This window comes from Sander lucioperca, chromosome 10 (genome assembly GCF_008315115.2).
Source record: "Sander lucioperca isolate FBNREF2018 chromosome 10, SLUC_FBN_1.2, whole genome shotgun sequence".
NCBI classification, from domain to species: domain Eukaryota; kingdom Metazoa; phylum Chordata; class Actinopteri; order Perciformes; family Percidae; genus Sander; species Sander lucioperca.
The window spans coordinates 21417968-21433732 of record NC_050182.1 but is presented as its reverse complement, the minus strand read 5'-3'; the positions used below and the strand labels follow the sequence as shown (position 1 = coordinate 21433732).

The following is a 15765-nucleotide window of genomic DNA, read 5'->3' as shown; positions in this document are numbered from 1 at the left end:
GAGATGTACTGTTTATTTATCTTTAATTCACATTAAATTGTAGGGTTTTATTGGCAGAAAAAGGGGAAAAAATCATTAAAAAGGTGTTAGTAATAGGGCTGGGCAATATATAGATATTACACCGATATCGTGATATGAGACTAGATATCGTCTTAGATTTTGGATATCATAATATCGTAATATGGCATAAGTGTTGTCTTTTCCTGGTTTTAAAGGCTGTATTACAGTAAAGTGATGTCATTTTCTGAACTGACCAGACTGTTGTAACTGTTCTATTATTTACCTTTACCCACTTAGTCATTATATCCACATTACTGATGATTATTTATCTAAAATCTCATTGTGAAAATATTTGAGTTAAATCACCAATAGTAAACCGTACAATATCGTCGCAATACCGACATCGAGGTACTTGATTTAAAAAAAATCCTGATATCTTCTTTTCTCCACATCGCCCATGCAGTCCTAGTTAGAACCATTATTTGAATGGTGTTTTTTTTTGTTTTTTTTTTTTTTCAAAATGGCACTCCTTCATACCGAGTGGGTGTTGAAAGCGGGATGTATAAAAAAGCAATGACTGTGTGGAGATATTCAGACAGAGTGGTTTTGATCTGTCAGTTGTCTAAATCCTGCAGCTGTGGGATCAAGACGGATACAGTGCCAGTCAGTGACCTTGGTGGAGGGACGGGGAGAAAAAAAAAGCCATGAGGAAAATAATCATTCCCACCAAGGTTTGTATCGATTTCACCTGCCCCGACCATGAAGCGGGTTAAGAGTAGCCAGTGGTGGTGAAATGGTCAGCGGTGATATCATTAGCTTGTTGTTTACACAGGGAAGCAGGGAGTTAGAGGAAAGGCTGAGTGTCACAAGCCACTTTCTTCTTCACCTCCTTCAGCTGATCAGAGGATCATGGTATCAAGGAGGGATTAGTAGCGACTTGGGATTTGTGTGATTGGTTAATTTATTGCGGTGATGGCAGGTCTTTCATCTATGGCAACATTTAATCAGCGCAGCCACAGAGGCTATTACAGGTTAGCTCCTTTCTGGAGTCAGTCCGGCTGTGCCATCAGCTCTATCACAATTCCCCTGAAATTTCCAAATTATCTGGAACAGGCTTTAGCTTCTCCGTAATAAAAATTAGAACAGATTCCTGATAGAAGCTTTTTTTGCTCTCACAGGGGCAATTATAAATAGCACAGCCCTGCCTTGGAAGAGGGGGAAAAAGGAGAAGGGGAGGGGGGAAAAAAATCCAACTCTGAGAGATGTGCACGGAACTTATCGTTCAGCCCCTGCTACCGCTCTGATCCAAATCCGTGCGGCTGAAAATTTATATTAGATCTTATCACAGAGGCCTAAGTCTCGAAAAATCAATGAAGGTTATCTTTTATGTTGCAGCAACTTGTGGAAATATTGATTTTCATTTTATAGTGAATTTGGAGCATCAGTTTGTAATCACTTCCTCGCTGACTACACTGTTTTGGTCACTGTATCTCTTACACGAGGAACGGTAACAGAGCTCAGAAAAAATAATAATAAAAAGACCGGCAGAGTATTGGAACCACTGGAGTGAAGGCAGAGGGTGGATAAACCATAATACACTACACAGACAGGAAGGCCAGAGGATTTTTTTTTTTTTTTTTTTTTTTTTACAGGCTCTGACAGTCTGTAAACTGATATTAAACACTGTATCTCTATAAACAGAACAAATAGTTACTTATTTTTAATATCTATTAAAAACACCTAAACATGTGATGTTTAAAAATAGGAATATATTCTTTTTAAAAAAAAGGGGGATTATCCACTTGTTTACATGCATATGCACAGATTTGTTTGTTTTTGTAACTGACCTATTTAACTGTCCAATAGATGTCTGCATATTATACAAACTCCCCTCAGTATTCTGTTTTGGACAGGAAAGAGCTTCCATACGTCACATCCCCTGCATGTGTGATTGTTAGGTAGAAGAGGAGTTTGTTTCTATTTATTACACGCCTCCTCGCTCCAGGGAAATCTAAATTTTCTGCCTGTCAATCTGCATTTCTTCTGGCCTCGGCCACTCAGGCCAACTGATCCGGTTGTACAAATGTTTTCATTTGCATTTGCAGACGCTACTCGCCGCATTGATGCCACCGTGTCTTAATCCCAAATATGTTGTGTGCACTTGCTTTTTCTGCATTTCTTTGTCTGCGTGACGTCTGGTACATGCAGCATGCTTACAATGCACATAGGCCACCATTGTCACCATCGATGCATTATGTAAATCTGCACTGAGAAACTGTCATGGCTTGTTGCTGCTCTGTCTTCAACAAAAAAGAAGCAAAGAAACTAGTGCTAATTAACGATTAAAATACAAAAACACCCATAGTCCGAATTTTAAAAAGTTGTATCTCAGCAATAATGAAAAGGAACAAATGAGATTGCTGTAATAATTTTTTTTTTTTTAACAAATGTTTCATGATCTCTAACAGAGGGAAGATGTCTAGTTAATGTGGTGTGTTGTCCCTGTTGGCTACATTAAGAGCAGCTGGAATATCATGAATTCCCAGAGGCTCAGAGGGACGGCGGAGAGGCCTCTCGCTGCTGAATAAGAGATGGCTCCAGTCTGGAGATCTAAGGAAGGGTTAATCTGATTCCCATTTCAGATAGTCGTCCATAGCAACAATCGGCCCGGTCTGCTCTGCTCCTTTGACAGGGGTGTGAGATTTTCAGGTTAGCCAGATAGAAGACTTTATTGTGAGGCTAATTTGAAATGTGAAATGGAGGATGACTTAAATTACAGAGGTCTTCTCTCTCTCATCTGCTGCCAGGGCGGGATAAGGAGATGCCAGGGGAAGGAATAAGAATATCAACAGACACAATTTACTGTCTGTGTTTGATCAGTTTGGCAGGGTAGTTTGCCAATGTGCAGAGCTATATATATATATATATATATATATATATATATATATATATATATATATATATATATATACTGTGTATATATCCACATATATACGGACTATGTCAAAATCTGTCTTTATTTAGTGTCTGTATTTGTATTTTTTATTTTTCTTAATTTGCAGACAAAATCCAAACAGATTGCTATCTCTCTGAGATGTACGGTATTTGCTATTTGTAAATAATGCTCTCTAAAAAAAGACTGCGTTTGTCCTCCAGCCTCCGACTAGATAGAGTTCATGGAAAGAGAAATGGGCGGCTGGAGGAGGGGGGGGGGGGAGCCTGGAGGAGGGAGAGGAGGAGGAGGGGGCATGCAGGCGCACTGCCGGAGCACAGTGCTCATCTCTTGTGCATATCTGTGCCAATTCAGACCTTTAACATGCTCAAGTGACATTTGCATTTATCCTTGAAGGTTGTTGCCTTTTGCGGAGGGAGAAATAAGTGAAAGGCACGAGCGAGAGGACTAGTATTTTTTCTGTTGCATTAGGCAGATGGACAGTGTGTCCTGTCGCTGGCTGCCTCAGATGGAAAAAAAGAAATGAAGTGTTGAGATTGCACCCCAACCCCATTTTCTCTTGGCTAAACTATTTCTGTAACATCCTAATGAAGGAGGGCCCCGGGGTTCAAAAGTAATGGCCTTGATATACTGACATTTTGCCTTTGAGTAATAGGCTACTGTACCCAGCTGCCTGGGATGTCGCTACCAGACCCCCCCCCCACCCAAACCAAGGCTGCACGATATGAAGAAAATATGCGATAACGTTGTTGAATATCCCGATAACAATATTACTTGCGATAAATAAACATATACTAAAGTACAATTCTGCATTTCTGCTGCTTTCAGTATTCTGCTAAAATACAACAAATGGCTTGTTGAATTTGAAACAAATGAAAGGAAATAATTTCCAACATTATTATTTTTTTTTTTAAGGATTATTTTTTGGCCTTTGTTTGTTTTTGTGACAGCTTAGACATGAAAAGGGAGAGAGAGAGGGTGAATGACATGCAGGAAAGTGCCGCAGGTCGGAATTGAACCTGCGGTCTCTGCGTCAAGGAACAGAGCCTCTATACATGGGCGTGCTCTACCACTAGGCCTCCCAGGCACCCTATTTCCCACATTCCTTTATTGAACAAATTGAACATTGAATTGAATAAAAAAGGCACCACTAAAAATAGAATAAGTTACATTTTAAAGTGCAGTTTTCTGCTGATATTTTCTTTCAACTAACACAAACAATCCCTGAGAGTCTTCCGCGATGTGTTGCAGTCTTTCGATGTGTTTATTGCGCCAGTTGATAACGATTAAAAAAAAAAAACATTTATAGTGCAGCACACGCTCAACACCACCATCACTCCATATTGCAAGACGCAAAAGAAAAAGAACAGCAGAATAAAATCAAACCAAACAGAAAATCGTAGGAGGATAAATCGAGCGAGCAAATCTGGTGACACTGCACCATGTAAATCCGTTGTGGTGTATACATTGCACTCTATCTCCCAGTTTTATTTTTTTCTTTCAGAAAAAATAAAACTCCACGTTTGACCTCTGACCAAGAAGAAAAATGACTTTACACATTCAGAATAATTTCTCCGGCATATTATAAAAACTCTAACCTCAATCGGCCTTTGAAATGGATACTGATTCTTTAAATTCTTCCTTGCTTGTTTCAGGAAATAGTGAGATCCTGGCGATAGCGAGGCACAATGTGCCCAAAGTTCACCGCCGAACACTCGCTTCTTTCTCTCTGAAAGTCACCAGCTTTTTTTCTTCTTTCTTTCTCTTTTTTCATAATTCCCAGACACCTTAGATGTTCTTCTTAATCTTAGAGATCTGATGCTGAATCATTGGGTCCAATCCTGGATGATTATTCCTCCTGTTAGATACAATGCAGGTTCTTGCACCCATTTGTCACCACTCCGACCACTGTACAGCCTTTGTCTGTAGGCCAACACACACACACACACACACACAGTACAATGTACAGGCCTAAGAGTCCAGCTGAAATGATTAGACCATGTGAGGATTTTTCTGCATTGAGTACTTTTGCTTTTATTACTTTAAGTACATTTTCCTGATGATACTTACATTACATTTACAATGCAGGACTTTGACTTTTACTACCATACACACGCACACGCACACACACACACGCACATGCGCACACACACACACACACACACACACACACACACACACACACAAAACCTGCCCTGATTCTCACATCTTCTCAGCGTAAAAAATAAATACAAAATTGGGTTGGACATGAGTTGCATGGTGTATAGTTTCTGAAATTGTCTGTTTATGGCCAGTCAGAGCAGCAGAAGAGCGTAACTCAGTGGTTATTAATGTTTCTTTAATCACCAAAATAAGCAAATGATTAGTGTTTGTTATCTGTCCTCGTCCAGAAGACGAAGAGCACGGTCCCGGTGGTGCTGAGCGCCGGCCCCAGGTGGCTGCTGGATGTGACTTGGCAGGGAGCGGAAGACAACAAAAACAACTGTGTGGTGTACAGCAAAGGTAAGCAAGCAGCGCCCAGCATCCTGTTATCTCTCGGCAGCGCAACACACCACGCCACAGCACCGCCGCAGAAGACACTGACAATCCTCCATCCACTCCACTCCTGCCTGTCTCTCCCCCTCGGTCTGTCTGTCCCTCCGTCTTTCTTTTACTTTTGTCTCGTCTCTCTCTCGCTCTCCTTTTGTTTCCCCAAAGTCACAAACACACAAATAACTGCAGCTCCCACATAATAATATAAACGCTCCCACACCATATCTGTTTTACTCCAAAGAGTCATTTATATCACTAAAACTCTGATTAGGAACTGAGAAACATCACTTGACACACAAAGTTAATGGTCTTTAGATTTCACAAGGTAATTAATGCCCCCTTTTTTCTCTTTTTTTTATACTAAGTGAATCCCTATCTCGGTGCTGATAGCGAGCAGAGCACAAGTGGAGATGAGCTTGCCATTTTGCTTCATTTGTTCTCTCACTAATTCGGCACAGCTTTATCTGTATATCTTTAATAAATCAGACATATTCATACAGGGAGCCCCCACGCCAGAAATGGATTCATGCAAATAACATATCTGTCAGACGAATCCATGTTGTTTACTCAGCCTTCACCCTAAAAAGCACAAAAACCCCAAACAACCCACTGTCATAACGATAAACTCCTCAATCTGCTGCATTGTGTCCGGCTAACCCTCATTAAAAACCAGCCCGACATGGATCTTTAGAGAGCCTGGTTTGTTGCAGATTGTATGAGAAGATGCTTAAAGTGCATACAGCCCTGACACTACAGTGGTAGTAGCTTCACTTCCCATGAAAGCACAAGGCTTCTGCAGCTATAATTGGGTCTTGACGGGTGTTAACCAGAGAGACACTGCAAAATAAATACGTAAATAAAGATGTGTTTGGGATTCCAGAGGGTGAAGGAAAAGGGGGCTCCATTTATAACTTTTCAAAAAATGATTACCCCGTGACAATACCCCCAAAGTTGAAATGGAGCTTCTTCTCCCTTTTTTAAAAGTGAATAAGTGGCAGGAGAGGGATTTGCAACCCCGGATTTTCAGTCTCCCAATTCTCATCTACTAATCACTAGACTGCACTGGGGAGTTATCCTCTTAACCGGCTACTTAACTTTGTGCTCTTTATCACCAAATCATTAAAGTTTTGATAAGCTGTGAAAGAAGATTATGCACTTCTTTAAAATCTTCTAATCTTTTTTTTGCTCAGAGACTTGACTGTATGAAACAAAAAAAAATGGGGGAGGAGAGGGTGGGGGTGCAATAACAGGATTTCTCACTTTTTTTGTTAGGAGTTTCCTTCCGCCATTCTTCTTCATATACACGTATCCTGGAGCTAGCATCGCACGCAGCACGCGCAGCATCGTCACCTCGGCTGTGTATCACTGACGGTTTCCCTTTCTTTGTCACTTCCTGTTTGACCTTTATTAAATTAAGCACAATAACATCTCCAGACGTCCCCCTTGTGAGAGTTGTTCTGTGTTGTACTGTATAAGTTCATTACAGTAAATCCCCCCCCTCCCCCCTCCCCCCCGCAAGAATCTTCACGCGCTTGCCAACTGATGAGAAACGATAACAGAGAGGATGTTGAATACAAAGAATTAATTTAAATCTCAGAGTGGAAGTTAAGTATCTCTTGTCACCTCGTAGTTGCTGTGTCTTTAGACATCACTAAGCTGGATGGGGGGGGGAAACAGCATGAAATACATGCGCCGCCATTTAACTGTGTTCATGTTTCTGTAGCTGGAGCGTATTTAGTGATGAACGTAGTATATCGTTGCTGTCGGGTGACAACCTCGCACGTCTAAAACTGTTGTTTTTCAGGAAATGGGAAAAAAAGCCTAATTTGAAAACATTTTATTGAGCTATTCAGGGTTGATTCCAGGTTTTTTTGGGGGGATTTTGAGGAAGTGGAGTGGCACATGGGGGACCAATAATCAGAATACAGCATAGAAAATCGGCTTAGAAATATAGGAAATATTGGAGAGGATAGAATAACACAACGCAATTTTGCTAAATAAAACACTTCACATTCATTAATAATTTCACTTGTTTTTATTTTCAACAAATTGTATATCTGAATACAATACACATGTTTCTACGGGCTCTTAAGGCACAAATTTGGATAGTCATCATGGAAACAATAATTTGGTCATGTGACAAGGGCTGTGAAGATTTTTTTTTTTTACAGAATCGTATAAAAATAAAGTGCAGTACACTTTAAATGAAATGCCTCAAACTTCAACAGTGAAAGAAAACCTTGCTGTACACAGTTTTCAGTATATAGTGTATATTCATAATAGGAAACTAGTGAAAGTGCAATACGCAATTTATTTCTTACAGCAACAAGTACTCTACAGTGAGTTCAATATGTTTCTACTTCTAAACTGGCCCTAAAATTTCAACAACGTACACAGCTGCCATATAATGTGTTTAAAGTACATATCTATTTACCAAATGGAAAGGCAGCGATTGGCCGAACAGGCAGCAAAGTGACAGACTCTGATGCAATGGAAATCACAATTTGTCAGATTGACAGCACTCTAGCCCAATGGATTGGGGGGGGGGGCACCAGAGGGATCAATCATATTTCATGGGGGGCGAGTGCCCCCCTGTTTCATCCTCATCATCTGAATATTTATTAAACCTACAGACAGATGTAAAGGGTGACCAATAGCATTGATTTATGATTTAAAAAAATGAAGATAGGGCGCCATGGGTAGCTCACCTGGTACAGCGGGCGCCCATATATAGAGGTTTACTCCTCGAAGCAGCAGCCGCAGGTTCAACTCTGACCTGCGGCCCTTTGCTGCATGTCATTCCCCCCTCTCTCTCCTCTTTCATATCTTCAGCTGTCCTATAAAAATGAAGGCCTAAAATGCCCAAAAAATAATCCTAAAAAAAAAATGAAGATTACAAAATATGGAGATGCAAAGTTTCTGCCGACAGTGGCAATATATTGTTTGTTTTTTCTGAAGACTTGTTCATTTAATTAAACAATAATATCACAAAAGCCTGTCTTGAGTTTTCTCGTCATGAAAACTTTTGACTTTGAAACGAATGCTACATTAAAAAATATAAAAATTGGACACTACTGTGATATCACAAGGTACAAATAATTCAGCCTGTGTAATTTCATACTTGACTCAGACAGCTTTGTAGCAACTTTGCCACAGAGCTTTCCCATAAATTGGTTGGGTGTCCGTTTTTTTTCTCGGCTCTCTATCCAAAATTGTTCCACATTTTTCGCTCCTGGCGACTTTTTATTTTTTTTTGTTGTTGAGGTGGACTGGGAGTAAGTTCCGAAAGTGGTGAAAGTGTTTGATGCCGTCCAGACTGATTCATACCCGCTCATTCTTCTTCATTGCCTTCCTTTAAATATTCCAATAAGCATGTGCGGGCACCCTCTGGAGGTGACATTGAAATTGAACGTCAGCGTGCCGAAAATATCAAATCTTTGTCAAATTCAATTTTGAATTTGACCCTTTTTTCCTGCTTTTTACGTTTGAAGCGGCGCTGGAGTGGTGTTCATAGTGTCGACACTAGATCGACTAAACGGAAAGAATCCAACAGGAACTTTTTTTTCCCCACCTAAAAAAAAAAGCTGAGGCCCAGATTGTTTATATCTTCACCGCTGTGCTGTTTCTCCTCTGTGGGCTGCTTCATTGCTCCCTGAGATGCGTTACTTATGGAAAACAGTGAATATCTCAATACACAGTATGCTTGCAGAATGTGTGTTTGGCTTACCTTTTCACTGGTCTCGGCTGTCTTTATGGCTGCCTGCAAAGATAGTAGCAGTTCACTTTGGATGCTTGCCAGTGTGAATCTATGGGGGAGTATCTCTAAGTAAGCCCTGGTGATTGGTTTGAGTGGCTGTAGCTTACTGTTGGGTGTTGTGTCTATGATTTCTGCATTACATGTGTACAACCACTCATTCTCTATGCCTCCCCCCCCCCCCAAAAAAAAAATAAAAAACAACAACTTGTAATTCAGGAAGTGGGAGAAATGTGTGCAGAGGGAGAGAGGGGACAGGAGTCATCAGAAATGATTCCTCTGAGAGTTGTGTTCCAGCAGTGTGTTATGTATAATACATGCACTGGAGTGTGTAACAAGCAGCAGGGAGGTGTGTTCAGGTCCACCCGCGGGGCGCCCCAGGTCATCAGCACCAAGACAAGCTAACTCTATATAGTCTTTTAGATTCATTTGCCTATTTCTGGGATCCTACGATTCCTGTTGCCAGCAAAAAGATGTCTTCCCTGACTATTTGTGTTGGGCATTCGGAATACAGAACACAAATTGTATTGTAACTGTATTGTATGTAAATGATAGAGACTGGAATGCAACATATCATTTTATCCAGATGAACAGAAAGACAGGAGCATTTTTATCCATTTAACCCTTGTGTTGTCTTCCTGTACACTATGAACACTTTTGTGTTTTGGTCCCTTTTTACCACCATTATATAAACCACTAATATCAATTCGTTACCACTAGTTTTACATTTTTTCTTGGAATTAATTTATATGGATTTATATCTATTTTTTTTTTTTTAAACAAAAAAGCAGAAATCATGGTTTATTTTGACTAAATGCTAAGATCAGAGGAACACATGTTGATGGCTGATCACAGATATGTCAAAGTTCAGTTTGGGGATGCTGTTTTTGGAAGGTAGTGACCTGATCATTAACTTTACTTGCGAAGAGCGTTGAATGGAACCAACCCTTTTATTTTCGGGACACTCAGCTTGAAAGAAACCCAAATTTCGGATTTAGAAACTTTGAAAACGGGTCAAATTTGACCCGAGGACAACAGGAGGGTTAAAAGAAATTAGAAGTCAAAGACCATACGTAAAGTTTGAGGCTTTTAAATGTCTTAAATTAGGATCCGCAGAGCCATTTCATGAATATAAATTCTTCTTTGAATTGCTGTTCTTAGAATGAGAGGCAGCGAGAGCCCTGAAGAGGAAGTGGAAAAGTGCAATATCTGTTTTTCCCAGGCTGTCAGCATGGCCCTGTTTGTTTTACATTAAACTCCCAGGAAGAGCCTTAGCAGCCAGCCATTACTAAAACTCTCGACTCTACTACTGCGCTAACTCATTATCGAGAAATCCACCTGGAACTCCCACAATGCTCTCCTCCACACTCCGACAGCTTTCTTTGAACCCCTGAAGTTATAGAAACAGGCTGCAAGTCTGCAGAGTAATTATATGTTACAGTAACGCTGGAGACGGAGGAGAAAGAGGTAGAGAGAGAGAGAGAGAAACCTGTGGAGAGTTTTCTGTACAGATAAACAACAGATTGATAAACAATGCAGCTGGAAAGTAGGAGAGATTTAACAGAGAAAATAAAATTCAGCCCCATTTTGAATTTTTTTCCCCATCTCCCAGTTGATGTTACAAATGAAGGCTCTGTTCAAATCTGAGAACCTGCCTGATTGGAAGTCTTTTAGCAACAGCCAACGTGACCGAATCCTGTGATGCGTTTAGTCCAACCACTGTTTAAAGGATAAGTCTGACGTTTTTTTTCTGTATTTCTCTCATTGTGAACAAATCCCATGAAAACAACAAAACCAACAATGCATTTGTCTTTACCCTCAAAACATTCTTCTTCTTTTTTTCTTGGGCCTTTCCACCTTTAAATTGATAGGACAGCATAGACATGAAAGGGGGGAGGGAGGGGGGAAGACATGCAGGAAAGTGCAGCAGGTTGGATTCAAACCCTGGGCCTCTGCGTCAAGGGATAAACCTCTATACATGGGCACGTGCTCTACTGCAATGTGTAACTGAGCTACCTGAACTTTCTGACTTCCTGTATGTGGCACTCAGCCCCCAAGCCCATCCTCTAAGAAGAGGATCAATACATCTCTAAAATACACAAAATCATTTCCTAAAACAGCTGGGCACTGTAGTTTTTAGCAATTGTTACTCAAACTGGAGTAAAATATGCATTTATTGTAAATTTTTGGGAATTATTACACATTTAGTATTTACAGCAGTAGGATGGTGTATGTGGGACTGAACGAAACAATGGAGCTCTGTGACAGAAAAATACATATAGCCAATTTTGGCTGCACACTTATTACTTATTAGTTCAATTCCTTGTTGGTTTTGGTCCCTTTTTTTAAGGGATTTGTTGACAATAACAACAATATAGAATACAACCAGGAGCCTGGGCAGCTCACCTGGTAGAGCAGGTGCCCATATACAGAGGTTTACTCCTTGACGCAGTGGCCGCAGGTTCGACTCCGACCAGCGGCCCTTTGCTGCATGGCATTCCCCCTCTCTCTTCCCATTCATGTCGTCAGCTGTCCTGTATAAAAAAAAGGCCTAAAATGCCCAAAAAATAATCTTTAAATCTTAAAAAAAAAATATATATATATATATATAATACCACCAGCAAACTCTTGTAAACTGTAAACCAAACAACCAACCAAAATGTCATTTTAACACCAAGTTAGTTATATTTGGCAATATTTTCCCAGGAAATTTCAAATTCCTGCAGTATATCACAGTCCCGTTAGATGAAACCTCTCTACAGCGTTTACTGAAATCAAACACAGTCCGATCTGAGTGTACAGTCAAAGTGTCATTTTTAGGTCTAAAGTACAATATATGACTTCATCCATCCCAGTGTGAGCCTCCATTGTGCTTACCCCATTGTTACCTGATATCTGAGCCCATTGAAACTATACACGCTCAATGTGACCACATTATGTGGCATTATTCAGAGGTCACCTAAACTTTTCAACTGTAAGCCTCTTAAGCCAGACCACATTCAGATACAGCATGTCCAATAAGTCTCCAGAGCAACTTAGCCCATTGTTCGTGCAGAAATTGACCAATGTAACTAGGCCGTTTTACATAAGCCCGGACAGTGCCGAATTAGCCAACTCGCTGTGTCTTTGTATTATTTCATATTCTCTAAGTCTTCACAATCAGATCCTTTTTTTATGTCTTCATTCGCTCTTCCCCACTGCTCCAGAGCTGCAGACCTCTGAGGCATACGATGAACTAGCATGACCTGCCCGGACACATGTAGTATCTATTTGACTCTTGCAATTGCAACAGCCTTGCAATGTTCTGCCAAAGACATTTGGAATTTTTTTTTTTTTTTTTCCCACCTGAAATGAAAGTGTAAAACCGCACTGTTTCCTGCACGGCTCCCTGGCAGCATGCAGCATTAAACAGTGAGAGGAGAGGACTCTTACAGTTCAAAATTTAATTGTTCATTTCAACCCTCCTCTTTTAAAATGACTGCGGCGAACAGGAGGTGCGAGGGTTATTATCTGTTATCTGGGAACATAGCGAAATAGTGTGACTGAATAATAACTAAACAACTGACACAATGTAAAAAATTTCATTATCAGTGTATTAAAACAAAATTGTACCCTAAAGGAGTCCCCAGCACCGCTCCGAGCAGCCAACTAATTATGTTTAATTAAAAGACAACAGATCAACAGAATCGTTTTCATTAGGAAATTATTAATGATTCCACTGCAGCAATAATTGATTGCACTGAGCCACGCGATAACTCGGTACGGTCAGGCTGGAGTGAGCCGGGTGGAGACGAGTGGCTGGTTTTAGGCATTTGGCAGCTGTTGAGTAGCTGAAGCTTCCACATTAGCAATTGAGGAGAAGTAGTAAAGCTGGCTTTATGGAGAGGAGATGAGATGAGAGGAGGAGGAATAGAGTGTGTGGTGGGTTAAGAACAGCGAAATCCAAAATCATATGGCGATCTGAGAGGACTTAACCATCCCACACATGTATTTAGGAACACAGGAATTCATGCACACACAATCACACACATTTCAGTATGCATGACCGAGACGGGAACACACACTCTTATTATTTTCCCCCTGTCTCTGTCTACAAACATATTCTAGAGGGCGTTTTCTCTCCATTTGTTTCTTTCTGCCTCACTTGTAAGCATATAAACTACACATACGCACGCACACACACACACACACACACACACACACACACACTTGCTGCTGCTCCATTCAGAGCCATGTGAAAGACGTCAGCTCCAGACGCTTCCTCCGACAGCCTTTTATGTGCATTGTTCTCCCGCCGCGCAGGCATTTTCCCTGTGCTAGACAGTATAGCACAGGCACCAGATGCCACAGCACCCACATTCACTGCAAACTCACTGCACGCGCGCGCGCACACCGAGCGCCATTACCTAACATTTGAATAATGGCTGCTGACACATATATGTCCATCTGTATTCAGCATAGACTAAGCCTTAAGACAAAAAAACAACAATGCAGGGAGAAAATGCAAAAGAAGTGATGGACACTGATGAGGGCCAAGATTGTTCTTTTCATGAATCACAACGGCGTTAACAGTTCGTAGCTGTGGTTTGTGCATGCACAGTTTAGAGTATGTGCTTGCGATTTGTGTTGTGAGTGTGTGCCGCTCCGTCCTTGTATTAATGCCACGGAAGGTGTCAGGCTAATGAGCGTGGGCTGTCCTTAGAGCAGGAGGGTTTGGGTTGTGCCATTCACTCTGCATATTTAAATGCCTTGTAGAGCTTAAGTAGGCCCACTTTTCCATGTCAGGGCAGCGTTCAATCCTGCTGCGACCATTAATTATGATACCATTGTGCTCCAGTGTGGCTAATAAGAGTGATGTATTGCACCCTCGTGGCATTATAATCATCTGAGTGAAGTACCTGGACTACACTGAGCTCGCTTTAAGCACCACGTTTATAAAAAAGAAAGAAAAAAAAAACAGTGAGTGAAGAGGAAGCTTCTTCCCTCCTCTCCGTCTCCACCGCTGGCTGCATTGGTTAATGCTCTGACACGAGAGTGTGTCACAGATTTACCTTCTCTATAATTGAATAATCAATGATGAGAAATGCTTCGGTATTGATCATGCAGGAGGGACAGGAGAAAGACTAGCGCTGCAAAGATTAATCGATTAGTCGATTAGTTGTCAACGATCAAATTAATCGCCAGCTATTTTGATAATCGCTTGATCGGTTTTGAGTCATTTTTTATGAAAAAAAGTTTAAAATCTCTGATTCCAGCTTCTTAAATGTGAGTATTTTTTAGTTTCTTCACTCCTCTGTGACAGTAAACTGAATATCTTTGAGTTGGGGACAAAACAAGACATTTGAGGACGTCATCTAGGGCTTTGGGAAACACTGATCCACATTTTTCATCCTTTTGTGACATTTTATAGACCAAACAACTGATTGATTAATCGAGAAAACAACCCAGAATGAAAATAATCGTTAGTTGCAGCACTGGTGAAGACACATATAAAGTCATTCAAAACACTGCAAGTGCACAGGCATCAAAAGCAGATGTGACATAATATTTTTTTCACTTTTTCATCCATGCATATCTGCACTGTGTAACAATGTTTTTTGAGTCATCTGCATTGCTTCCGCAGATGTCTTCAAACACAGAACTGCTTAAGTGGATTTTGAGAAACTGCTACTTAATATTTGGAGCATGTCTCCTTAGTGTTGAATGTGTTCAATACAGATGGGGAAGAAAGATCCCACTTTATTACATTAATCACTGCAAGCTAATGTGATTATATGGACTTTATATTTCCCTTCTTAACTTCCCTGCCTCAACGGCATAATCAATGACCGTTTTTATATTCATTGAAAAATTCTGCGGATATGAATATAAGCTTCTGTAAGGTTTTTTAATCAACTGCGGGATCTTGAGTCAGTAATTAAAGAGTCCATTCTGTGTGTGTCTTCTAAAAGCCTTTAGCCTGCTTTTAGGGCCTGGGTATGATGCAGCCCACCGCCCCCATCTCTGCTGTGGTAAGTAGGTGTGAAAAGCATTGTCAGTGTGCTTCAGGATAAAGCCCTGCTGTTGAATGCCATTGGTCAGAGTCACCCCCCACCCCCACCACACCACACACACACACACACACACACACACACACACACACACACACACAGATATAAACACACAAGATCCTGAGAAAAAGAGTGTATGCGCAGGAGAGGATGTAGGCAATCGTGGAGGTGTGTGTGTGTGTGTGTGTGTGTGTGTGTGTGTGTGTGTGTGTGTGTGTGTGTGTGTGTGCGTGCGTGCGTGCGTGCGTGTGTGTGTGTGCAGGGATAATCAGAGACAAAAGCTGAGAGCTGGAGAGAGCTAGAGAGAGGGGCCTTTCTGCACATCCACACAGCTTTTTTTTGGAGGGGGGGGGCTGGTGGTGCCTTTTTTATCAGGCTTGAGCGGGGTCACAGTGTGTGTGTGTGTGTGTGTGTGTGTGTGTGTGTGTGTGTGTGTGTGTGTGCTCTAGTGTGAGAGATGGAGGGAGAGAGATAGA

At 41.1% G+C, this 15765-nt stretch overlaps 1 protein-coding gene across 1 annotated transcript in view; it reads left to right on the top strand.

Annotated features, from left to right (window-relative positions):
* The window catches only part of zfpm2a (zinc finger protein, FOG family member 2a), a 143288-nt gene that overhangs the window by 80913 nt on the left and 46610 nt on the right, over nucleotides 1–15765 (top strand). Inside the window, exon 5 of the mRNA XM_036006174.1 lies at nucleotides 5344–5455. Within this exon, the coding sequence (XP_035862067.1) occupies nucleotides 5344–5455 (112 nt within the window). The remainder of the gene's footprint in view (nucleotides 1–5343; nucleotides 5456–15765) is intronic.